Genomic DNA, 27,264 nt, shown 5'->3' on the forward strand with positions numbered 1-27,264 from the left:
AAAATAAAATTTGATGAATCACCCAGCTCTAATATTAAATGGAGGTTTTAATGAGTAAAATGTACCTCCTTTACCTTAAACTTTAACCTGAACCTAACCGATAGTGTCCTAAAAGCAAATGCGACATGAAAGCAAATTTTTTGTGTCACTTGAATGACACTTTCGGCTCACATGTCAGCTTGTGTGCATGGCTGGGCTAGAGCCTCGGTCTTCCCAGCTCAAAGTCCATAACTTTGTCAGGTGAGCTACTGCGCAACCTTATCATGTTGGAATAAGTGTGTAAATGTTGTTGAGACTGTAATACAAGCATTAAAATATATCGTTTTTGAAATAATACGTTAGAGTAAAAGTGTTTTGAAATCATTACATAGCAGTGTGTGAGTAACAGAGCAAAAAATAAGTGTTTATAAAGTCATAATCAGCCATTGTACTCGTGATTTGTGTGAAAGTGAATGAAATGCATAATTGTTGTAGCACCTCTAGTGTTAATTTCACCAAGAAATTGCAGCAAAAAGTAGAACGTGGCACATAAATCTCAGTTTGCAAAAATGTAGTTATAGTAACGTTCATTCAATGAGACTAGGTTGCTTTATTCCGCATTCCAAACCCAGAAATTTTAAAAGGGTCCATACAGGCAGATAAATAATTAAGCAATGAGGTACATGAAGCCATGCTATATTTTCAATATAATTAATTTTACTCATTTAAACAATGGAGTTTCTAAAGATATTTTTACACAATCATTTTAACGCTGCTTAAGCAGACTCTGTGCCTGGTTGCTGCATATAACCTACAGTAAATTAAAATATGCCAGCTCTGACTCACCTCAGCTTCTGGTGTCAAAGGAGGCTCTGATGCTGCACTGGTTCTGTGTAAATAACATGCAGCTTCAGTGCAGCCTTAATCTTTGCCATTGTCATGACAGAGTATATTTATAAGTTATTTTTAATTTCATATTTTAATTCATAATTTCATATTTCTATATTGATAATTTCACAATTAAAACACTAATGTCATCTTTATTTCTGCAATTGTAATTTCTCTGTAAATGCATTTGTCACTTGTGCAGCATTAAACAGTCTCCGTAAATGCAACTTTCTGTGAAATATTTTGATGATGTCTCTCTGTCTGCCTTTGTCTTGCTCTCATTTTTACTGTTTTCTCTGTCTCTTTCTATAGCTGCTCAGAGTGAGCAGAGGGAGTGCGCTTATGCAGAACAGCTGCAGGCTCTGGCAGAGCAGATTGGTGGACGTGGAAAAGGGCATGTCTTTCTTGAGAACTCAACCATTCGCTGTAATCATGGAGGTCACTGTTTTGGACTCTGGGGGAAAAAAAATAATGAAATTTTCTTAGTGAAGCAAGGTTGACAGTTACACTCCAACAAACACAAAAACAAATGCAATGAACTTGGTCACATGCAACCTCTCTCACCTCGCCTCTGTGTGCCTACAGGTTGCTGGACAAATCTAGGTGACTATCAGGAATGCTCTGACCGCTGCTTGGTGACCAACCCACCATCAGTGGTCAAGAATGGAACATATCGCTTCTGTTGCTGCAACAAAGACATGTGCAACATGAACTTTACTGAGGACTTCCCTCCCCCCTCCCCAACCACTGCACAGCCTCTCTGTGAGTTTGTAACCCCATTTGCACCTGGTTTTAAGATGGGTAATCTGATCACATGTGGCCAGCGTTAAATACAGGTCTAAATGAGGTCTAAAATGTTTTGTGATCAGATCTCAAAAACTAGATACGAATGAGGTCAAAAACACATGTGACCGCATCGCATTTGAGGTGTAAACGCTGATCCGTCCTGTATACTTCCGGCAGCAGTGAAGCGTCACTCCTCACCTGTCAATCAGCCACTGCGCTAAAACAAGAGTTTAAACTTTGCCGGCTTTAAAAGGAAATAAGGATACCTGACATGCATCTTAATACCAGGTGGATACAAGGTCAATGTGTGTGTGTTTCAGAGAAAAATAGACAGTTTTTAAGTTCAGCAGATGGAAACGGAAGTGTATGTGAGTGTTTGTAATAATGGCCAATCTGATCACTTAAACCAGATTTGGATGTAGTTTAAAATGCATGTGACCACATCACATTTGTAGTGTAAATGCTAATCCTGCCTGGTGTTTCCCGAACAGCAGTGAAGGACCGCTGATATACTTGTCAATCAGTCATTGCATTAAATAATAATTTAAACCAGAATCAAAAGCCTTGATTATCTCTTGCAAATATAAACTCTTTAATAACAACTTTCATGGTGAATATTTGCATGTAGTTCACTTTCCGGTCAGTTTATTAACATTTTGTCTTTGATCCCTTTAAGATTCTCGCCGGCTTTACAGAGAGGAAGCCATTGTTGTCACACTAGCAACTGTCTCCATGGTCACTGTCCTTGTTGTGCTGCTTTTTTTTGGGTATCGCATGCTAAGAGGTGAGTTACCATAGTGATTTTATGATTCCTACTTTAAATATACTGTGGCCCCAAAATGTCATTGCATTAGACACATTTTTTTTAAAAAACTAAGTGACATTCATTTTAAAGAAAGAAACGCACAAGCATACTTTTCAAGCAAAACATTACAAGTGTAACTGGTGCTGCTCAATCCGCTCTGAGTGGGATTTGAACCGGCATCTCCAGCATGGGAGGCGGGCACGCTAATGAGGAGGCTAAAGGCTACAGCATCTAGTGTCAGTTGCTAGTGCACCTCTTGAGGCTAGGGGAGTGAGGTTTACACACCGCACAGCTACCTACCAGCTGGCTACCGTTACACTAGCACAACAATTGTGTGAACTTAAAATTACCTTGAGATATGTAGGTAAAGCAATATTCCGGGTTCAATACAAGTTATGCTTAATCAACAGCATTTGTGACATAATGCTAATTACCACAATAATTTCGACTCATCCCTCCTTTTTTATTAAAAAAAGTAAAAATGGAGGTTACAGTGAGGCACTTAAAATGGAAGTGAATGGGGCCAATAATCATTATTATGCTGGAAATGCTGTCGATTTAGCATAACTGTTATTGAACCCGGAATATTCTTTAAAAGTAATTTAAAAGCGCAAGAAGGCATAGTAGATTTTATTTGACTTTTGGGGTCACAGCATGATCTTAGATTCATTCTACCAGTGAGGGCATGTAGATTTATGTGCTTGCTTGTATTTCAGGACGTGGTAAACACTCTCTGCACAGCCTTGACGTTTTGGAGACGGTGTTTTCTCCTCCTTCTCTAGATTTAGACAACCTCAAACTGCTGGAGGTAAGAGACCCCAATCACAGCTTGATTATGTCTGTATATCTTCCTTTATAACTATCTTTCTTCTCCTGTTTTCCATTCATGTCTTTCCTGTCTTTTCCTGACAGCTAATTGGCCGAGGCCGATATGGAACAGTGTATCATGGTTCACTGGATGAGCGTTCTGTGGCGGTGAAAGTTTTCAACTCTGCTAACCGCCAGCAGTTTACTAATGAGCGCATGATTTACCACCTCCTCCTGGACCACGAGAATGTAGCACGCTTCTTAGAGAGCGAGGAACGTGTGGGCACGGAAGGCAGGACGGAGTATCTTCTCTTGCTAGAGATCTACCCTCATGTGAGTATTTCAAGAACTCTGAAAACCCCAAACTAGAAAATGTTCTGAACAGTAAAGGTGCATTTTCTTCTTAACCCTTGTGTTGTGTTGATTTGTGCTAACTCTTTTTGTGTTCCCAGTCAAAAATTACCTGCCCACAAAGATTTTTAATAAATCTCTCATACTGCATATATAATCCCAAGATATTGCATTAGATCTTTTTGTGACTTTCTTTTTTAGTAATTATGACAGGCTTTGTATTTCTTTTTTTAACATACAAAAAATAAATAAATTATTGGTAGAAGAATTCTTTGAACTGAGCTTATACCGTGGGGGGAATTCCTTGCAGAAAAAATAAATATTATTATTATTTAATAAATGAATAACCATTTGCTTTATCCAAACAAAATAGGTGTCATTTTAAAGTTTAGAATCTAGACTTTACAATGCATATAGCTGATCCTACCAATTTGCTGTCAAATTAGATCCGTTTTAGTTCTAATAATTTGCAAATTTGTTATCACAACAATTATATTCAGAGTTGGTAAAAACCTAAAAAAAAAAATATATGTTGTATACCGTTGGAAAGGTCATTGGATTAATAAAATGCAATGAGCAAATTTGTTTGACTCAGAGGCCAATATTCAGTGAGTTAGTGTATGAAATTCCCACTAACACATAGTAAACAGAAGTGTCTATTTGTCACATCTTGCCTAATTACTTCCTGAAACATACAAATAACATTGTAAATTACAGCAGACTATCCCGATTCGAACTAGCATAATATAACATATTATACAACATAATATGACATAAGTCGATCTTGAAATATTTCTCAAAGTTTGTACATGGAAAGACAATGCACAAAAGGGCGCTCAACAAACATTGTGTGTGTGTGTGTGTGTGTGTGTGCGTGAGCACGTCAGAGGAGTTTGTATGTGCAAACACACATCCACGTATGTGCTTATCTAAAGGATTGGGATGCTCTTGAACACTTAATATTTCTGTTCCCTTACGACTCAGTACACTTGACATTGCGTAGTTACGCATATGGGGAGTGCCTTCATACAGGACCTAGTTGAAACCTCTCTACAATAACGGTGATATTCTAATATTGGCTATGGTGTTTGAGCCCCGCCTGTTTTGCCGTGAAAATGTCCGCCTTAAAAAATGGTGCATAAACACCATTTCCTCAGAATTTTTTCCTTCAAGACAGTGATCATCTCTTGTCTAGAAGCCCTGTACCTTCGCCGTCGATATACATGAGTCAGCGGGCGGAATCTTTGAGGGAAAACTTTCCGCTCCCTTGCAGTGTTCCGGTGAACATCACACCGCCTCGCTGATTGACGCTTCGCAGGTGAACGGGCCTCAGCATCCTAATTCCCCGCAGCGCTTTGGCAGGGTTTGTGTATCCTTACAAAGCAATTGTATATTGTGTATTGTATACTGTGTGATATAAATATAAATATGTATTAATTGATATATTTATATATCTAAAAGAGTCACTTACGTGTTCGCATCTTTTTAAAGATGTCGTTCCGTAAGTGTTCCTTGTGCGAGAGGCATATCCTGCCGTCAGATCAGCATGAGAGCTGCGTTTACTGTCTGGGCCACGGCCATGCAGAGACAGCTCTCATGGAGAGGGCATGAGTCTCAAGACGCTTTGCTCGTGAATCACCCTCATTCTGAGGGATGATTCAGCCGCACAAGCCCTCCCACCCGCGAAGTCGAGCAGGATGACTTTACACGCCCCGCGAGCCCCTCAATCTCTCCGAAGTGCATGTTTTCTGATACACTATGTGCGAGACGAGCTTCGGCCTCCTGAAAGAGTGGGCGGCCTCGTCTCGTGCAACGGTTCTGACGCTGGGGATACTAATGATAATGTCATTATGTCTCTCGCTGCATCAGGCGAGTGGTCAGTGGATGATGCTGCCTCCCCTCCTCCCAGCGAGGGCGAGGAACGTGCACGCACCACTGACAGGGTGATGCTCCGCGTCCTTACAAGGGCAGTCGAAGAGCTTCACCCTGAGTGGTCTCCCCCAGAGGAACCTGTACAGTCTTGCCTTGATGAATGGTTCCAGCAGTCCAGACGCTGTCAAATGGCAGCGTCCCGCAAATTCTTACCCGAAGTTCATAACGAACTATCCAAGTCCTGGCGCGCGACCTTTTACAGCACGCTCGCGCAGTGACGCCATCCTCTTTAATGTGGATCACGGGGAAGAAAATGGTTATTAAAGCGGCACAGCTCTGCCCAGTGAGTAATAGAGCGTGGAAATCACGGTCCATACAGCTTTCCAAACCGTGTCGACAAACGTCCGCACTGGCGGGAAAAGCTTACTCAGCAGCAGAACAAGCTGGTTCAGCACTCCACACAATGGCGGTGCGCCAGGAATTTCAAGCCAAGCTCCTCGATTCGATCCAGAGATATTCAAAGAGCTCCGCACCGCTACAGATTTAGAGCTGCACCACGAAATTCACTGTGCAGGCCATCGGCAAGTCCATGGGCAACCTGGCAGTTCTGGGTCGACGGATATGGCTGACCCTCATAGAAATGAATGATAAGGAAAAAGCCACTCTGTTGGATGCTCCAGTGTCTCCAGCCGGCCTTTTTAGCGGCTCTGTGAATTAGTTTGCTGAGCGTTACGAATGGAGTATATCACAGCCGGTTCACACTTGCTCTGTTTCGAGCCAGCGCTCGACTAAAAGCCCTGTCCCGTTACGTGGATGCGTGGTGAGCCCTAATGGGTATTTCAGAATGGGTGCAAAAACGAACGAACATGGTTATACGATCCAATTTTGCAAACCGGTCACCCCGTTTCAACGGCGTTCTGTCTTCCACGGTTTCGTCTGAAGACGCGCCAGTGTTACGAGCCGAAATACACAGTCTCGTCGTGAAAAACGTGGTAGAGATTGTGCCAAATTGTTAAGCACAAAAAGGGTTTTACAGCCATAATTTTCTTGTTCCAAAGAGAGACGGCAGGCTTCGGCTGATCCTGGATCTGAGACATTTAAATCGCACACTTATAAAGCGCCCATTCAAAATGAAACATTACTTAGAAACGGATCTTATCGCATGTACGCCCACACGACTGGTTTGCGTCGATTGATCTGAAGGATGTGTACTTTCATATCCAAATTGTACGACATCACAGGATTTTTTTGAGATTCGCGTTTGAGGGAACAGCGTATCAATTCAAAGTCCTGCCCTTCGGACTATCTCTGGCTCCTCGCACATTCACAAAGTGCATCGATGCAGTTCTGGCCCCTCTGAGACTGAGCGGTGTATGCATCTTGAACTACTTCGACGATTGGCTGTTACTGGCACAATCAGAGGCTCTGTTAGGCCAGCACAGAGACATACTGCTTCAGCCATTCTACAGTGTCCGTCTCAGTTCAGACTGGGGAGAACACTTCCACTGAAACTGTTTCAGAAAGCATTGGGATTTGTGGTGACGGCATCTGCCGTCATTCCATTAGGTTTCTTACACATGAGACCTCTTCAGTGCTGGCTGAAGCGCCGTGTGCCACGACGTGCTTGGCACCAAGGGCGCATGCGCATCACTATATCCCGCCGCTGTACAGCTGCTTTAGCACCACGGACAGCTCCTGCATTTTACCAGCGAGGTGTTGCGTTGGGGCAAGTTGTCATGCAGCGCCTAAAGCTATCCGCTGTATTTCTAGCCTTAAAGGCTTTTCAATCAGAAATATCAAACTGTTATGTCCTGGTTCGCTCAGACAACATGACAGTTGTGGCATATATAAACCGCCAAGGCGGAATTTAGGAGACTTCACCCTCAAACTGTATTGAGGATTTGGGAAATATCTGGCAAAGCAGAAATCAATCTATTTGCCCCAGTGGAGAATACCCACTGTCCCCTCTGGTACTCGAAGTCCCAAGTTATCAGGCAGAAAGTGGTGACCACGGATGCTTCCAACACAGGTTGGGGGGTGGTGTGTGATGGATGCCCGACATTCGGCACCTGGACAGGTGCGAGGAGGGCGTGGCACATCAACCGCTTAGAGCTATCGGCTGAAATTCTAGCCTTAAAGGCTTTCAGTCAGAAATAGCGAGCTGTCATGTCCTGGTTTGCTCAGACAGCATGACAGTTGTGGCATATATAAACATATACAAACAGCTGTAGGGCTTTACTGGTTGTTTAGATTAGTGTTACTATCAGAAATAATTAACAATTATTTCATTAGTTATTAATTATTTAAATTAATTAATTGAATCTAACTCATTAAAACCTCATATGGGGCTCCAGTAAATTTAGTGTGCTACGTTTAGGAGCAAGTTTGGTTATTAGCAATAAATAATAATTATCAAAGATAATTATTAATTATTAAAATCAATAGAACATTGATGAGAATCAATGTTAGCTTTTTTAATCCTTTAAATCAACAATTATCAAAGATAACCGTTAATTGTTAACATCGATGAAACATTAATTAAAATTAACACTAGCTTATTGATCATTCAAATTCAACAATCATCAAAGATAATTATCAATTATCAAAAATCAATAGAATATTAATAAGGATTAACATTGACGGGGCACCACCCTGGAATCAGGGACTAATAACCAGATAGTAAAACAGTCTCAATATTAGATTGTTTTCTTAGGAAAATCGACATCCGAAGAATATCGATTTTCGAAAAAAAAAAAACAATGAATGAAGGTTTGAATCCGAGCACTGACATCCCGTCAGCATGACACAGGCGTATGCAAAACAAACCAAAACACTTCTCTTTGTAATATAAACAAAGTTTATTTATGCAGTAATATCAATTAATAATTAATACAATGCAGTCAATAAACTTCCGACTTACAACTACAAACTAAACAGTGATATGATTAGATATGGAAATAAAAATAATCCTATAACACATAAGGTGTGTGTGTGTGACAGTGTGTGTGTGTGTGTGTGTGTAAGGAGGGACGTGCACAAAATGGCGGACGTGACTCTCGTGGAGAGTATGTCACGCGAGACTTCCGGCCAGGGAATATGACCGCGAATGGGGGCGGAGAGAAACCAGTCAATGGCGTCTACCAGTTACTGCGTGTATCCGCTTGTACGATAGCTTAGGGACAAAGCTGGGCTTTAGCATTTAAGCTATCTACGAGCCAAAAATGTGTGCCAGAATGTTTGTGAGGGGTCGCGTGCATGCGTGTGTGTGTGATTAGTACGAGAGAGAGAGAAATAACGGCCCTAAAGCCGATTTCGCGATCGTGGGAGAGAAAGCAGCTGTTAGTTCATCGCTCAGAGACGCGGTGGACGGCTCGTAAATAGTCCCGTGTTATTTGACTCTTTAATGGATGAACTCAGTTTACCTGTCTCACCCGCGATGACGAAATTGCCCAACAGTCCAGTTTGGTTGGACCACAATACAGCAAAACAAATTTGTGATAATTAATACCCTGAGTATTAATAATGAGCGGACATGGCGGTCCGTAAACTGTACAGGCAAAAAACCTTGAAAAACACAAGAATAACACACTATAATATTCTGTCTCTGCCCAGACGTAAACCTCTTACTTGAATTGCATGAGGACACAGGTAGAATGTGTTTTCCTCCGTCCTTTAACTCCGACCCGGTTCCTTGAGGCTTGGGTGATGACGTTTCCTCGCTCTGTCAACGGGCGGTACGGCTGTTGATTCTCGGCGGGCTGGCGGAGAACTCAGAAATGTCGACTTGATTGAAGATGGAAGAGAAATCTTTAATCTCTTCACTTCTGTAGGCAAACGGATGAAGATGCGAATTGCTCGGCGGTCTCCTTCGGATCCGTTAGAGTGTTCGGTTGAACACAGAGTAATCTCAACTCGTCCAGTGAGATGGAGATTGTATGGCCACAGTTTCAAGTCGGACATTACTTCCTTGTGCCACGAGGTTGCACCTGAGAGCAGCGATGAACTGCGTCTATACAGGACGAACAAAGTTGCTGGAAGCAAATCCTGGAAGCATTTCAGAGGTATTTCAACTCCTGATGATGTCATGTTTGAGGGACGTTCTGTTGTGTGCCTCATCCAATAGGAGTTGAGAGTTCGATCCTTTAGTGAGCAAGGCTTCATGGGATTTGTAGTCTGTTTTGGACTCCCTTTGTTTGATTTTGGCGTGATTTTTATCAGTATAATTTACGACTTGGAATGTGGGGGCCTGAGTTAGGTTTTTATGACTGTGTTAGGCCTGCCTTTGTCTTCTATCTGAATACACGAGGCCCAACACAGCCAAGGCAGAATTCATTCACTGCCACTGTTGAGATACTGGGCGAATGGAGACTACATCCTCAAACTGTACTGAGGATTTGGGAAATATTCGGCAAAGCAGAAATCGATCTATTTGCCTCAGTGCAGAATGCCCACTGTCCCCTCTGTTATTCGAAGTCCCAAGCCCCGCTGGGAACTGATGCAATGGCACACAAATGGCCGGCGAAATGCAAATATACATTTCCCCTGGTATGCCTTATTCACTCTGTCATATGCAAAGTCTGAGAGGACAAGGAAATGGTTCTATTAGTTGCGCAAAATGGCCCAACTAGCCATGGTTTCCGGAAATGATAGAGATGCTGTACAGCTTGCTCACCATGGGAAATACCACTGAGGAGGTATCTCCCCTCAGGCGCGAGGCACAATCTGGCATCCCCAGCCCCATCTGTGGAACCTGCATGTGTGGTCCCTGAACGGGGCACACTACACATGCCAGAACTGACGTGTTCATTCATGAACACCATTTTACAAGCCGGAGCACCGTCCATGAGACGCCTCTACGCACTAAAATGGAAGGTGTACACTGACTGGTGTCTCTTACATGGCAAGGACCCAGTAAACTGCCCCATACATGAAATTCTAATATTTCTTCAACGCTCAAAGTGTATGTGGCAACTCTATCTGCGTATCACGCACACGAAGCTGGCGCCTCTATAGGCAAGCATGATTAAATCATAAAGTTCCTTAAAGGAGCAAAACGATTAAAACCCACATCGGCCGGCTACAGTTCCGACTTGGGACTTAACTTTAGTCCTAAAAGCTCTCACAGGGCCCCCCTTCGTGCCTTTGGACTCTGTTGAACTGTGCATGCTCTCTGTTAAGACCAAACTACTGCTGGCTCTGGCCTCAGTAAAACAGGTTTGTGACCTGCATTCACTATCAGTCGACAATTCATGTCTGGAGTTTGGCCCCGGTCTTTCAAGAGCCACTGTCAAACCCAGGAAAGGCTATGTACCCAAGGTCCTAACCACGCCTGTCAAAGCGCAGGTGGTTCACCTTCAGGCCATCTTCCCTCCTCCATTTAATTCGGATGAGGACCAATCATTGCATTGTTACGTCCTGTACGGGCACTACATGCATATGTTGAGCATACTTGCCAGTTCAGACTGTCTGATCAGCTCTTTATATGCTATGAAGGACACACAAAAGGAATGTCCGTCTCCAAGCAAAGCCTCTCTCACTAGATTGTCGATGCAATTACCCCGGCTTATGAGTCGCAGGGTAAGACTTGCCCAATTGGTGTTAAAGCACACTCAACTAGAGGCATGGCCTCCTCATGGGTAAGGACGAATGGTGTGTCCTTACAAGACATATGTTTTGCAGCAGGATGGTCCTCTCAAAACACATTCGCAAGGTTTTACAACCTAGACGTAACGTCTCTTTTTTTCCACAGTCCTCTGTGTTTAAAGCACTTGCTATGCATTAGCCAAATATATGTATACTTATGCCCTTCCCTTTAAGTATGTGCTCCCCATCATTTACACAACAGCCTACAGTCAGGCCGTTATAATTTACCATAAAGTTGCAAGCACTTTCATTATAAATATACTCCCTTCCCGACTGGGTTCATAAGGAGTTAATTCATACTATATGACTATAGTTCCTATATTAGTTATGAGTGCTCTCCTCCTGGTCATCACGAGGATTACTCACTGTGGCATACTCATGTCGGTCGCCGTCCCACAAGACTGCGCCGCCATGTTTCCTCTCTGGGAAGTCGTGTCGTGTAGTGCGGCGTGATGGGATTCTGTTCCCCATATGCGTAACTACGCAATGTCAAGTGTACTGAGTCATAAGGGAACGTCTCGGTTAAGTACGTAACCTCGGTTCCCTGAGACGAAGGGAACGAGACATTGCGAACGCTAGCTGCACTACAAGACTCAAAGTTCTTGAGGCATGAGCGATGCGCTCCTTGTTCTCAGTCAGAGATTCTGAGGAAATGGTGTTTGTGCACCTGTTTTTATAGCGGACAGTTTCGTGCCAAAACAGGCGGGGCTCAAACACCATAGCCAATATTAGAATATTAATCTACGCAATGTCTCGTTCCCTTCGTCTCAGGGAACCGAGGTTACGTATGTAACCGAGACGTTTTTAGAAATAAAAAATGTTAATCTGTCAGTTTTGACTGGAACAAAACATAAGGGTTAATAAGGAATTGGGAAAAATACAGTGGGCCTATTTGGACACTTAAAGGAATAGTTCACCCAAAATTTATAAATTACTCACCCTCAGGCCATCCAAGATGTATCTGAGTTTCTTTATTCATCAAAACAGAATTTAATATTTTTAGGATTTCATTTCAGGCCTCCTCTTTTATACAATGCAAGTGGATGTACTCCATTTTTTGACAGTCCAAAATGCATATTTAGGGTGCATCAAAATAATCCACACGACTCCAGTCGAGAAATAAAGTTCTTCTGAACGCAAAAGATGTATTATTTTGAGAAACAAAACAATACTTATATACTTTTTAACTACAAATGTTCGCTTCCGTACATCTTTGTGATGCGCGATCGTGAGAGGGATGACGTAAGGTAAGGTCACGCGTCACGTGGAGGAGGAGGCAGGAAGCACGTCATTGTTTACAAGAGAAACTTGCACAGACCACAGACCAAGTGCCGTTCACAAACCAAAACAGTCAAAAACAATTTCTGTAAATAACCATCCTTTATTTCGGAGCAATGCCGTTGCATTATCTACTTGTGCTTTTTCATTAGCAGAAATATATAGGCTATATGACTGTCAGGAATGCAAGCCACACAAGTTGTAGTTAATGAAACCAAGTGCGAGAGCATTTACTGAGATTCACAGGATTTACACAGTTAGATCAATGGTACAGGTGATATCACACAGAAGAGAAGTTTCACAAACTTATTTATGCAGGCAGTGATGAGCGAGTAAATTGAGTGCAGGTGCGGTGAATTAGAATTCGGTTGATGAGGAGCGGAGCGCTGAGGGAGGTGCAGAGCCCGAGGGAGGCGTGACAATGACAAAGTTTTCACACATACCTGAGTTCGCTGGAAAAACAGCACGGGCACAGCCGATGAATTCAGATATCGACCCTTTATTTCTTTCAATGGTCTGAAATCCTCAGGTGTAAAATGTTCACTGCACACCCTCCAATATTTGAGAGAATGTAGGGGTGTACTGATATCCAGGTTCAGGGCGATAAACCAGAGATTCATTCGCTCATGATCATGTATAGGCAATCGATGAAAAGTTAATATTTTTCCCGGCGTGCATTTTCTTTGGGGTTTCTGAAGGTTGAAGCATCCAGTATACACATGCCAAACGACCATTTTAGACAATACACTTATACAAATACAAATCTACAGCAAAGACAATTAAACTTTTGTACAGCGCTCCTTCTCTTGTAAACAATGATGCTTCCTGCCTCCTCCCCCACGTGACGCATGACCTTACCAATGAGCTTACGTCATCTCTCTCATGAGCGCGCGTCACAGAGATGTACGGAAGCGAACATTTGTAGCTAAAAAGTATATAAGTTTTGTTTTGTTTCTAAAAATAATCAATCGTTTGGGTTCAGAAGAACTTTATTTGTCAACTGGAGTCGTGTGGATTATTTTGATGCACCCTAAATATGCATTTTGGACCGTCAAAAAATGGAGTACATTCACTTACATTGTTTAAAGGAGGAGGCCTGAAATAAAATCCTAAAAATCTTAAATTCTGTTTTGATGAAGAAAGAAACTCAAATACATCTTGGATGGCCTGAGGGTGAGTAAATTATCAGCAAATTTTTATTTTTGGGTGAACTATTCCTTTAAAGGCACACTTAAAAATGTATGAATTTCATTGCATCGTATTCAAAATAACTAGCAAGTGGCATCTGCGAGCATATGATGCTAGCTAGACATTTTCTCAGAACTAACTTCACTTTTTTGAGCCATTTTTGCAATGAATCTAACCAACAAACTCCTTAAAAAAAAAAAAAAAAGTTTGCTTGAAAAAGTGTGCTTGTGTTTTCTTTCTTTTAAGGAATATTCTGGGTTCAGTACAAGTTAAGCTCAATCAACAGCATTTGTGGCATAATGTTGATTATCAAAAAAATAAATAAAAATGTTTTACTCTTCCTTTTCTTTAAAAATACTAAAATCTAGGTTACAGTGAGGCACTTACAATGGAAGTGAATGGGGTCAATCTGTAAACGTTGAAATTCTCACTGTTTCAAAATAATAGTCACAAGGCACAAAAAAAATGCATGTCAACGTGATTTTAGTGTGATAAAATCACTTACTAAACTTTTCTGTGTGAAGTTATATTAAATTTGACAACTTCATTGTCATGATGATGTAAAACTCTAAACCCTGTAATCCTGCAAAAACGCTGATTTATTTTACAGCTCAAATAATAAACTAGTTTTAACAGAAGAATTAATTGTGGTTAAAAAGCACTTACCTTTTTATAAAATTATAAGCTTCACGTTTCTGCCTTTAAACTCTTTCCATTCATTTCCATTTCAAGTGCCTCACTGTAACCACAATTTTGCTTTTTAATAAATATTTGTGGTAATCATAATGCCACAAATGCTGTCAATTGACCTAAACCTGTATATAACCCAGAATATTCCTTTAAAATAAATGCCACATGGTTTGATATTTTGTTATCTAATGCAATGATATATTCATACTCGTATCTTAAGTGTGATTTAAGTGTACAAGTGTATTTGGGCCAGTGTATGCCCATGTCTGTTCTCTGAAATTTAGCTAGCCAGAAAGCACTGAAAGCAACAACAACAACAAAAAAAGTATCTCATTCTTTTCCTCCCAGCCACTTAGCTCTTCTTTTTTTCTCTCACATTCCTTCTTATTTACCTCATAACTCAAAGTGTTAATGCAGGCATTTATTTTGTCATTATATTTAGAGCCCTATGGGATCTGATGTCATGTTTGATCTTGTAACAGCAGCCCAAAAACATGATACGATATCTGCGGAGATCACCCAAAACTCTCACTCTCTTCCTCCAATTTTCCTCTCTGTCTTTTCCCCACTCAAACAAGCAGCTTAAATTAGCCTAACTTGGTTTGCTGGTCTCCCAGCCTGCTCAGGCTGGTTTGTGGGATGGTTTTAGAGGGATTTTAAGCACTTGTCAGACAGGAAGTCCAGCTGAGACCACTTGGCCAGGTTGGTTTGCTGGTTTGTGTTGGTTTGCTGGTTATAGCTGGTCTCCCAGCATGGTCAGGCTGGTCTGTTGGCTGGTTTTAGAGTGGTTTTGTCAGGCTGGGAGACCAGCTAAATCAGCTGAGCACCAGCTTGGCTAGACTGGGAGACCAGCTTAAACCAAATAAACTAACAAGCCACCTTAGGCTGGTTTAACCTTATAACTCCGTGTGTATCAAATATGATACACAACATTTGATGGCTCCTGTTTCACTCTCTGTTTAAGCTGACAAGCCAAACAACATATGATATGTAAGTGTCACATGTCTATGGCACCATATAGTGGTTATTTGTGAAAAAAAGTGGTTTCAATGTTTATATCGATCTATTTAAAATGGCGGCGGACTTGCGTGAAAAGAGACTCTTATGTTGAGATAAATGACAGCGTATTTGAATAAAGTAAAAGTGACAGTAATGATTATATTGTTACTGACATTTTAAAATGAGTATTTGCTTAATATAAGAAACTTGTGCTTGGTTAAAAATTTGAATATTATTTTATCGAAAACCCCCTTTGAAATCCTTGTATCAAATGTGAAACAACAGACTTCTGAGATATATCTCTCAATCACCATTATATTCCATTCATGCCCACCACAAAAAAATTAAAAAAAATAAAATGTAAAAAAAATTCACAGAGCTTTGAAAATTTTGACATATACATTTTATAAGATATGTTTAAAGTGTGAACTAACATTTCTGTGTGTTTTCATATACTGTATGCAGCCTGCTCTGTCATTCTAAAGATCTCATTATTTTACATTACAAGCTAATATGATGTCATCTTACCATAAGTTCCTGAGACCTAGCAAAAAAGTTTTACAATTTCCCTTTTTTAAATGTCAATATAGTGTTTGGTGCATAAAATTTACAGTATATGATAAAAATTGTTTATTGAAAAAAATCGTATTTGATGTACTAAATTGAACTGTGATACATTTCAATCTATATTTATAGACCAAGGAGAGGATGTTTTCATGGCCAAACTCTCAAAAATGTAGTATCTCTGAAAAGCCCAGGAAGTCTTCTGATAATACCCGAAGATTTATAACTGTAACATGTATGGGCTAAGAAAAACTTCAATAAAAAATGTTCTACACAAAAATGAATTGCTGGGCCTCAGGAGGATAATGACCTTTAAAGTCTAATGTATCAAATATGATACACAGATTTTTTTTAATTTCTTTTTATAGTTTGTTTAATGATATTAAAAACAGTTTCATGTCAAAATGTCAGGCTTTACAGGGCAATATATTCATCCTCTCTTTCTTTTTGTTTGCGATAACTGAACCAGAAAAAGGTCACAGCTCACTACAATATCCTTAATTTACCCTGTATATTTCCGAGCTCTAGCCACATACACCCATCCACAAACACTTGTTGTTTTTTAATAGAGGAAGAGAGATTATTGACTGAGCTGAGAATTTTTTAATTATTCATAACCATGGGCTCTCAGATCGTGCTTCCTGTGAGCTAACCTCAAGCCATGTTGCTATAGCGCAGCCCTGAGGTAGTCCCAAGGTAAGGCAGAAGTGCATTTAGACAGTTGTTTGTGCTGTAACTTGAATACACTGCCTCTATTTCTCCTTGCTCTACACCTTAATCTTAGCATCCCTCAGTTCACCCTCCTCTTCCTCCCACTGACTCCCCCTCCCTTCTGTTTTTCCTGTGAGTTACTCCCTGTTCTTTGCAGCTAATTTACTCCCTCTGTCTTTCCAAGGGCTCTCTGTGCACATATCTGAGTGGACGAACTGTGGACTGGCTGAGCTGCTGTCGTTTGGCTCTGTCTGTCACCAGAGGGTTGGCGTACCTGCACACAGAGACACAGAGAGGGGGTGAGACACAGTAACGGATACACAAACACTGAAAGTAATAGTTCACCCAAAAATTAAAATACATTCCGGTATGACTTTCTTCCATGAAACACAAAAGGAAATGTTTTGAAGAATATTTATGCTGCTCTTTTCCATACCGTGAAAGCATACAGTGACCTCTGCTGTCAAGCTCCATAAAGGCACATAAAAGCACCAAAAAAAGAAGTCCAAACAACTTGTGTGCTTTATTCCAAGTCTTTTGAAGCCCTACGAAAACTTTGTGTGAGAAACGGATCGAAGTCGTTGTTTAATGAAAATCTCGTAACATGACCATGACTTCAGACCTGACATGATACATCTTATAGCACTATATTTGATTTGAGAGCTACAGCAGAGGGGAGATTTTTAGTGAATAACTATTAAAAAATTTTGTCACACAAAGCTATCTAATGGCTTAAGAAAACGTTTTTTTTTTTTTACTTTTTTTTTTTTTTGTCATTTTGGAGCTCAACAGCCATATGGTGTTGTCATTCATGTGGTTGTGTATATGTGTTCATTATTTATAGCCTCAGTCTGAGAAAGCAGGAAGGCAGACTCGCAGGAATGGGTGTAATTCTCAATGCTTTTTTTAGTTTTCTGTGTCTTTGTTTCAGTGTGAAACAATAGTCATCAGGTTTTATTTAGTATCAGAGATGTGCATGGAAATGAGAGGGAGAAAGAATGAGACAAAAAGGAAATTAAGAGAAAGTGTTGCTATGTTTTCAGCTTAAGTGCAGTCATCCTGATATATACTGACATGTCCTTTTTTAACTCACAAACACTGGAATTCACAAACTCGCATATAAATGCACTCTCATATACAGTATATACTCTCATATACAATAGCATTATTAAAAGTATTTGTAACACTTTACAATAAGTTTCCATTTGTAAACATTAGTTAACAACATTAGTTAACATGAACTAACAATGAACAATACTTTTACAGCATTTATTAATCTTGGTTCATGTTAATTTCAACATATACAGTAATACATGTTTAAAATCAAAAGTTTACTATGTTAACATTCGTTAATGCACTATGAACTAACATGAACTAACAATGAACGATTTTATTTTTATTAACTAGCATTAACAAGGATTAATAAATGCTGTAAAAAATATATATTGTTCATTGTTGGTTCATTATGCCTAATGCATTAACTAATGTTAACGAATGGAATCTTATTGTAAAGTGTTACCAAATATTTTTATAAAACTGATAGGTCCGCCTATAAAATCTGATTGGATGGACCATGTTCAAACTGTTACAGGTGTGAAAGTCAATATATGCATCCACGTTATGTGACAGTCTACGCGTAGGCTAATGAACTGCGAGGAATTGTTTATTGTGATTATTATAATTGGCAATAAATGTAATTATTTAATGAGCATTTCGTGCTTTTATTAAAGTGCTTTTATAAAATGGCGTAAACAACAATCATGGCCACCCAAGGTCATTTATTGCAGTGATTTTACCACGGTAAAGGATGTTTTGGGCACTCTTAACAACAATTACTGTTATGTACAGCCTCTCGTGGCTTATTCCTTTATTCCAGATTCTCTCAACTGGTGGGTCAACCCGAAAATGGACCGCAGGTTTGCCTGTGTCATTTTGTATGTGTATAAATGCAAACAAATGGAAGAAAAAACATGCTAAATGCAAATAATAAGATGGAACAAACTTTGTAGTCATACATAGATATGATAGCAAAATACATAGGCCTATACATTTTTGAAAGGAAAGAGATAAACTTTCCCATATCCTTAGTTGTTAACATCAAAAGGCTGTGCATCCAATCAAACTACTGTATTTTGGTGTATATCTTTAACTTGGTAGAAGCTATCTAGCCAAATTAGTCAGGTGCTGACATGGTCGAGTTGCATGACATGCCCCATCCTTGAAATCATAAATGGAACTACGTAAGGTGAAAGATATACAGGTGCATATCAATAAATTAGAATATCGTGGAAAAGTTCATTTATTTCAGTAATTCAACTCAAATTGTGAAACTCGTGTATTAAATAAATTCATTGCACACGGACTGAAGTAGTTTAAGTCTTTGGTTCTTTTAATTGTGGTGATTTTGGCTCACATTTAACAAAAACCCACCAATTCACTATCTCAAAAAATTAGAATATGGTGACATGCCAATCAGCTAATCAACTCAAAACACCTGCAAAGGTTTCCTGAGCCTTCAAAATGGTCTCTCAGTTTGGTTCACTAGGCTACACAATCATGGGGAAGACTGCTGATCTGACAGTTGTCCAGAAGACAATCATTGACACCCTTCACAAGGAGGATAAGCCACAAACATTCATTGCCAAAGAAGCTGGCTGTTCATAGAGTGCTGTATCCAAGCATGTTAACAGAAAGTTGAGTGGAAGGAAAAAGTGTGGAAGAAAAAGATGCACAACCAACCGAGAGAACCACAGCCTTATGATTGTCAAGCAAAATCGATTCAAGAATTTGGGTGAACTTCACAAGGAATGGACTGAGGCTGGGGTCAAGGCATCAAGAGCCGCCACCGCACACAGACATGTCAAGGAATTTGGCTACAGTTGTCGTATTCCTCTTGTTAAGCCACTCCTGAACCACAGACAACATCAGAGGCGTCTTACCTGGGCTAAGGAGAAGAAGAACTGGACTGTTGCCCAGTGTTCCAAAGTCCTCTTTTCAGATGACAGCAAGTTTTGTATTTCATTTGGAAACCAAGGTCCTAGAGTCTGGAGGAAGGGTGGAGAAGCTCATAGCCCAAGTTGCTTGAAGTCCAGTGTTAAGTTTCCACAGTCTGTGATGATTTGGGGTGCAGTGTCATCTGCTGGTGTTGGTCCATGTGTTTTTTGAAAACCAAAGTCACTGCACCAGTTTACCAAGACATTTTGGAGCACTTCATGCTTCCTTCTGCTGACCAGCTTTTTAAAGATGCTGATTTCATTTTCCAGCAGGATTTGGCACCTGCCCACACTGCCAAAAGCACCAAAAGTTGGTTAAATGACCATGGTGTTGGTGTGCTTGACTGGCCAGCAAACTCACCAGACCTGAACCCCATAGAGAATCTATGGGGTATTGTCAAGAGGAAAATGAGAAACAAGAGACCAAAAAATGCAGATGAGCTGAAGGCCACTGTCAAAGAAACCTGGGCATCCATACCACCTCAGCAGTGCCACAAACTGATCACCTCCATGCCACGCCGAATTGAGGCAGTAATTAAAGCAAAAGGAGCCCCTACCAAGTATTGAGTACATATACAGTAAATGAACATACTTTCCAGAAGGCCAACAATTCACTAAAAATGTTTTTTTTATTGGTCTTATGATGTATTCTAATTTTTTGAGATAGTGAAGTGGTGGGTTTTTGTTAAATGTGAGCCAAAATCATCACAATTAAAAGAACCAAAGACTTAAACTACTTCAGTCTGTGTGCACTGAATTTATTTAATACACGAGTTTCACAATTTGAGTTGAATTACTGAAATAAATGAACTTTTCCACGACATTCTAATTTATTGAGATGCACCTGTATGACCAAGACTACATTAAATATAGGTTAACTTGCAATGAGGATAAACAAAGTTTGTGCTGACAACATTGTGCTTTGGGCCGTGAATTATTGGCTGCCGAAAGCATGAACCCATCGATAAACACAACTGAAATGTCTGTGAAACTGGTCCAGTGTTTGTTCTATGTGTTAGGCTGATAAACACTGTTACTATCAGTTACTATACTATAAGTTAATAGTCTTGCATGTTCATGGGACTATTCAGTTTTTGATTTTTACGGATATTTTTGGTGTATGTTGAGTCGCCTTTTGATGTCCAACATAAAATCTCAGGCCTGAAGCAAAACAAGAGAATCACTGATTTATTCTACACTGTTGTTTCTGGAGACACTAGTGGGTTCTAGTGCTCTCTAGTGGCATTTCTGATGGTAACACTTTAAAATAAGTTTGCATATGTTAACATTAGTTAATCCATTATGTATCATGAACTAACAATGAACAGTAATTTTTTTTACAGCATTTATTAATCTTGTTTACTGTTAATTTATTGCTAGTTTATATTAGTTCATAATACATTGACTTATGTTAACTTATACAACTATTAAGTCTAAAAATATATTAGTAGATGAAAAAATTAACATTAACCAAGATTAATAAATGCTGAAAAAGTATTGCTCATTGTTAGTTCATGATACCTAATGCATTAGCCTCTCTCTTGCTCTCTTCCCACCCTCCCTCTTCCTCTTATTGTTAGATGCGTATAAACCAGCCATGTCCCACCGGGATCTGAACAGCAGGAATGTGCTTGTGAAGTCAGATGGCTCGTGTGTGATCAGTGATTTTGGACTCTCCATGATTCTGACAGGAAAGAGACCACCCAGGGATGGGGAAGAGGACAACAGTGCCATCAGTGAGGTCAGCACACAGTAATCCAGACAAGTCCAGTCATATCCATTCCAGACTAGTGGTGTACTGTATATCTAATCATATCTGTTGTATCTCTCTCACTCTATAGGTGGGTACAATGCGGTACATGGCCCCAGAGGTGCTGGAGGGGGCGGTGAATCTGAGAGATTGTGAGTCTGCGCTGAAGCAGGTGGATGTTTATGCACTGGGTCTGCTTTACTGGGAGACATTCATGCGTTGTGCCGACCTCTTCCCAGGTATTGCACACAAATACGCACATGTGCAGCTCTCTCCATGTCATATCTGGTATTTGTTCTTAAAAGTGCTGTAAGCAATTTCAGCTGTTTTGCTCAATTTAACCACATGCCCTCTCTCATAAAAAATTGCTTACAGCTCCTTTAATCTCTTTAAAACTCATTTCCCATCAGGTGAGACGGTTCCAGAATTTCAGATGGCATTTCAGGCTGAGGTGGGCAATCACCCTACCATAGAGGACATGCAGGCACTTGTGTCGCGAGAAAAAGAAAGACCCAAATTTCCAGAAGCCTGGAAAGAGAATAGCCTGGTAAGAAATTAGGATGTGAATACTCCCTCAGCTTATTAACATTTATTAACACAAACTATAATATGTTTGTTGATGTTAATATATGATGGTGTGTGTTAATGTGCAGACGGTGCATTCTCTGAAAGAAACCATGGAGGACTGCTGGGATCAGGATGCTGAAGCCCGACTCACGGCTCAGTGTGCGGAGGAGAGACTCACTGAACTGCTGCTCATCTGGGACAGAGAAAAATCAGTCAGTCCTGCTCTCAACCCCAGCATTGCACTGTACAACCACAGGTAATCAATAACCAATAATCACTGATAACCCATCCCCAGCCGTACACTTTACAACCATAAGTAGCAAGCAGATGCTTTCTCAATGAAAACTTACTCATAACAAAAAGACATTCACTTGTCGCTACCTACTGGCAAAAAATTGGAATTTCACAGGGATGAATTAAAATCCCTATGTCTATTTCTCTGCACTGCTTTCACTGCTCTGGACTGGAATGACACGAACACAAGAGAAGTGATACAAACAGTAAAGCTTCCCAGTGCTGTTGGACTATATATTGTGCCAATGCCAAGAATGCTAATCAGATTCAAGGACCGCAGCTAACTGTTGATGAACATATTTAAGATGAACATATTTTTTTGTTTTCCTAACTACATAAGCATGTAATTCAGTTTGCTCTATCTCTCTGCAAAAAGTGCTATTACATTCCACTAGATGGCAGTACTAGGAAAAATGTTTTTCATCTATTACCTTAAATCACAAAATACAGATCTGAAATGTAGGTGGCGCTTTAACACAGCTGAGCACTCACACCATAGACATCCAGTAAAATTTTGGATCGCATGCATGTTTCCCTGTTTCGTCATATATCTTGGCCTCTGAATGGACTAGAAGCTCAATATAGGGTCATTGAAAAGCGACAAAGATGATATATAACATTTAATTGTCAATAGTTTGTAACATATTTTGCCAATGATTTGTTTATCATGCTTTTTCTGCTGGACTGGCATTTTTTTTCTGGACATCTGGACAAGTGCTATGTAAAATACTTTTATATTCATATGCATATTTCTACATCGTCACCTCTAGGCGGTGCTCATTTGCCACGCAAAGTTTTTAAAACTTTATTTTGTTATTTTATATAACATAAATACTAAAGTGATCAAGTGAAAAAATTTGAAAAAAATTAAGATTCTAAGCTTTCAAATGATACCAAATATGTGTGACTTAGACCCCGTTTACACCTGGTATTAAAGGGTTAGTTCACCCAAAAATGAAAATCCTACTTACCTATTTGACAGTCCAAAAGTCATATTTAGGCAGCATAAAAGTTATCCACACGGCTCCAGTCGATTTGCTTCAGAAGACATTAATTGATCGACTGGAGACGTGTGGATTAATTTTATGCTGCCTAAATATGCCTTCTGGACCGTCAAATAGCCAGCAGACCGGTGGCACCTGTTTACTTCCATTGTATGGACAAAAAGAGCTGAAATGTGCTTATAAAAATCGTCACTTTGGTTCTGCTGAAGAAGGAAAGACATACAAATCTGGGATGGCTAATAGGTAAATAAATCATGAGAGAATTTTCATTTTTGGATGAACTAACCCTTTTAAATGCATTTCGGGTGATCCGATCACATGTGGTCAATGCCAAATACAGGTCTAAACGGTGTTTAAAACTTTTATGATCAGATCACAAAAACCATATACAAATGTGGTCAAAAACGCATGTGACCACATCGCATTTGAGGTGTAAATGCTAATCCATCCTGTATGTGTCCCAGACGGCAGTCAAGCACAACCACTCCCCTGTCAATCAACCCCTAAAGCAAGAGTTTAAACTGTGCCGGTTACAAGCGGTTTTAAAAGGAAAATATGTCCAGGGCCGTTTCTTGGCTTAGGCGAACTAGGCGGTCACCTAGGGCGCCACCTGCCCAACGAGGACAGCAATAGGGATCTCGCCTAGGGCGCCATCGGGAAAAAACAAAAACTGATAAAGCACAAGAACTTCATGGATCTACTTTAGTTTGTCTGATATCAACATGGAGAGACACAAATGAGAAGCACAAACATCTGAAGCTCGTTTAACACAGGTAATTCACTAACATAGAGAATTCTGCTCAAAATTTTGCTTTTGTGCTTAGATTAAATTTAAGATGCATCTGGGAGAAACAGCACGCCATTTATTACTTTTTTTGCATTTTATTATTATGCAGTAACACAATTACACAGTGATTGATGTACAGTATGTCATCATAAAACAGAGACTCTCCCCTTGAAATCTGAACACAAGTGGTCATAGCAGACGCATTTAAGTGACCAGGTGTAAACGGGGTCTTATATATCCAGGGACTTTTACAATTTAAGCGCAAACTTAACATACATGTTTGGCCCCGCCAGTGGACCCACTGCCGGGTCCAAAGAGTTCAAGGGGCTTAAAACAGTATTATTTTAACTGTTACAAATCATCGCTGATTTTTAAAATTCATTTAATATGTTCTTGTGACTGTAATAAGTCTTTGTGCTTCTGTATCTTATATAGGAACTTCTCTATGGGACGGCTGACGCCTAAAGAGGGTTCTTGCCTCGAAAACTCATCCACAAACACTGAAGACCATGAGAGTTCCGCACTCAACAATGACACCTCAGCAGGCCCATCCTCAGTGGCAGCGTCAAATCCTGCAGAGAAGAACAGGAACTGTATTAACTACGAGTGGCAGCAGGCCCAATCACGGCAGTCTGGCGTAGAGAGCTCCACCCCCACACCCATCTCAGACACCTGCCCTGCCAACCAACCTCCACCAGAGGGCAATAGTGGCCCTCTTTGTACTCTGCTGACTCAGGAGGACCTAGAAACAACAAAACTGGACCCAAGCGAAGTCCAGAAGAACCTACGGGAGAGCTCTGATGAGAATCTAATGGAATATTCGCAGAAAAAGTTCTACCCTCCGGAAACAGCAAACTTGCACAGACCGCTCTACCCTCTCTTGAACATGGCCGCTGATGTTTCAGGGTCAGTGGGTTCCGGGCGCCATGCCGACACCCCACCAACCATCTTACCTAAGCAGCAAAACATCCCTAAGAGACCAAGTAGCCTGAGCCTTCACGTTAAGCCCTCTGGAAAAACACCAACATCCTCTTCTTCATCACTGCGGAAGAAATTTGGAAATCTTGGCAAGTCCAATCTGAAAAAAGTTGAGATGGGCATGGCCAAAGCCAGTGTGGTGAGCACAGCACATGAGCCTCGGCTGATTGTTGTTGCTAACAACGAAACTGTGGCAACAGCTAATAAATACGCAGCCGGAGCAGCACCTGAGTCAGCAGGAAGTGTGGCGTTGAGTTCAGAGGACTTGACCTTTAGCCTCTTGACGACTAGCCCTGATGAGCAGGAGCCTCTACTGAGAAGAGAGGCGCGTCCTGACAACACAAACAACAACAACAGCAATAACAACAACGGAGAGGGAGATGGTGACAGAGATACTGAGGGAGGAGGGGAAGGAGGAGAGAACAGTGAGAGTGTTGCTCCAACAGGGGAAGCTCCATCCTCCTCTACCCTGGAGACTGTTGCACTGCCTGGTCCCTGTCCTGCTGCAGCCGTGGTTCCTTCACAGGCCCAGAGCACAGTCCAGACACATAGAGAGGCCCTGCTCAGACAGAACCGGGTGCGCAGACCCGAAAGGCCCAACTCACTGGATCTGTCCATCACCACACTGCCATTGTTAGGTGAGTATAGAATGGTTGTATATGATATAACAATGGTCTTATTTCTTTTTCTTTCTTTCTTCCTTTCTTTTATTTCTTTGGCCTTTCACACTGGAAGTGATGCGATTATGTGAAGTGTATTTTCACATAGAAAGTGACGCGAGTGTACACCATTACACACATTCACTCCTTTACAATAGGGTAATCAACAAGCAGTTTTACCTGCGTATGGTAGGTGGATCAACACACCTCTTAGCTGGTCCGCCCTCTGCCTATGATAGAGGAGAGGAAGAACTACTTAAAAGTTGGCAAGCGAGTTCTCTAGCGAGCTGAAAAAAGATGGATTTCTCTTCAAGCAGCAGCAATGATTAGTTTATTGTTATTTTGCTCAACGAGGAACAGAGAAGAAAAAGGCGTTGATAGTGGGTTAACCCCGTTCTTGAGAGAAGAGAGGAACACGGGGAGTTTCACAGATTGATACAGGAGTTGAAGTTGCATCATGATCGTTTTCATCAATGGAGTGGTGGTGGCGTAGTGGACTAAAGCACTGAACTGGTAAGCAAAATGTTGTTGGTTCAATCCCCACAGCCACCACCATTGTGTCCTTGAGTAAGGCACTTAACTCCAGGTTGCTCCAGGGGGGTTGTCCCTGTAATAAGGGCACTGTAAGTCGCTTTGGATAAAAGCGTCTGCCAAATGCGTAAATGTAAATCAATACTTTAAAATGTCTATTGATGAATTTGAGACTTTGCATCTGCTGGTGGCACCCTTTTTGATCCGTTCTCGAATGATATAAAGCAAACCTATTGACCCTGAACACCATTTGGCCGTGTGTTTTCGGTGAGTTAATTTACATTTTTTATCACTTCTAACACTCACTGTTAAAAAAAGCTTCACTTTGTCGCATCGCAAATGTTTGCTCCAGGTGTGAATGGCTCGTTAGGAATCTATTGTTTCTATTCAAAATGTTAATTGCGGTGAGAAATCGCAGCAAAAAATTTGCGTTTGGTGTGAAAAGGCCTTAAAGGGAAAGTTCACTAAAAAAAAATTAATTCTCTCATCATTGACTCACCCTCATGCCATCCCAAAACTTTCTTTCTTCTGCAGAACACAAACAAAGATTTTTAGAAAAATATCTCAGCTCTGTATGTTCATACAATGCAAGTGAATGGTGGCCAGAACTTTGAAGGTCCAAAAATAACATAATGGCAGCATAAAAGTAATCCACACGACTGTAGTGTTTAAATCCATACTTTAGAAGCGATATGATAGGTGTGGGTAAGAAACAGATCAATATTTAATCATTTTTTACTATAAATCTCCACTTACATTATTCTTGCATATCGCCACCTACTGGGCAGGGAGGAGAATTTATAGTAAAAAAGGACTTAAATATCTATATAGCGAGTTTCTTTGTGTATTTAAATTGGAAAAATATAATGTCTTGTAAGTGGCTACTAAAATTGGGCATTCACAAGCCACTGAGGTTAATGTGGTTCTCACTCTTGTTTTATTGTAAACACTATCGTCATCCATTTTTACACCAACAGACCAGCATGTTCGCAAATGTATACTCACACAGACTCTATAAACACAAAAATTGGTCTCATGCAACATGAGCAGAAAAAAACATCTTATTATAATATAATAATTTTTTAATTAACAATTTACACAGATATTCATTCTGCTCGTGTTTCATGAATGAGGTCCAAT

The 27,264-nt window shown here is 40.5% G+C and overlaps 1 protein-coding gene across 2 annotated transcripts in view; it reads left to right on the forward strand.

Moving 5' to 3' along the window:
- LOC127445823 (bone morphogenetic protein receptor type-2-like) overlaps positions 1-27,264 on the forward strand; it is a 42,353-nt gene that overhangs the window by 12,050 nt on the left and 3,039 nt on the right. The window contains exons 2-12 of one of the 2 annotated variants that reach the window (XM_051706225.1): positions 1,180-1,362; positions 1,453-1,629; positions 2,330-2,437; positions 3,175-3,266; positions 3,371-3,598; positions 16,746-16,860; positions 21,135-21,295; positions 21,396-21,543; positions 21,715-21,851; positions 21,958-22,127; positions 24,392-25,572. In XM_051706225.1, coding sequence (XP_051562185.1) covers positions 1,180-1,362; positions 1,453-1,629; positions 2,330-2,437; positions 3,175-3,266; positions 3,371-3,598; positions 16,746-16,860; positions 21,135-21,295; positions 21,396-21,543; positions 21,715-21,851; positions 21,958-22,127; positions 24,392-25,572 — 2,700 coding nt within the window. The remainder of the gene's footprint in view (positions 1-1,179; positions 1,363-1,452; positions 1,630-2,329; positions 2,438-3,174; positions 3,267-3,370; positions 3,599-16,745; positions 16,861-21,134; positions 21,296-21,395; positions 21,544-21,714; positions 21,852-21,957; positions 22,128-24,391; positions 25,573-27,264) is intronic. The other variant, XM_051706226.1, reaches the window with a different exon arrangement.

This window comes from Myxocyprinus asiaticus, chromosome 9, assembly GCF_019703515.2.
Source record: "Myxocyprinus asiaticus isolate MX2 ecotype Aquarium Trade chromosome 9, UBuf_Myxa_2, whole genome shotgun sequence".
Lineage (NCBI taxonomy): Eukaryota > Metazoa > Chordata > Actinopteri > Cypriniformes > Catostomidae > Myxocyprinus > Myxocyprinus asiaticus.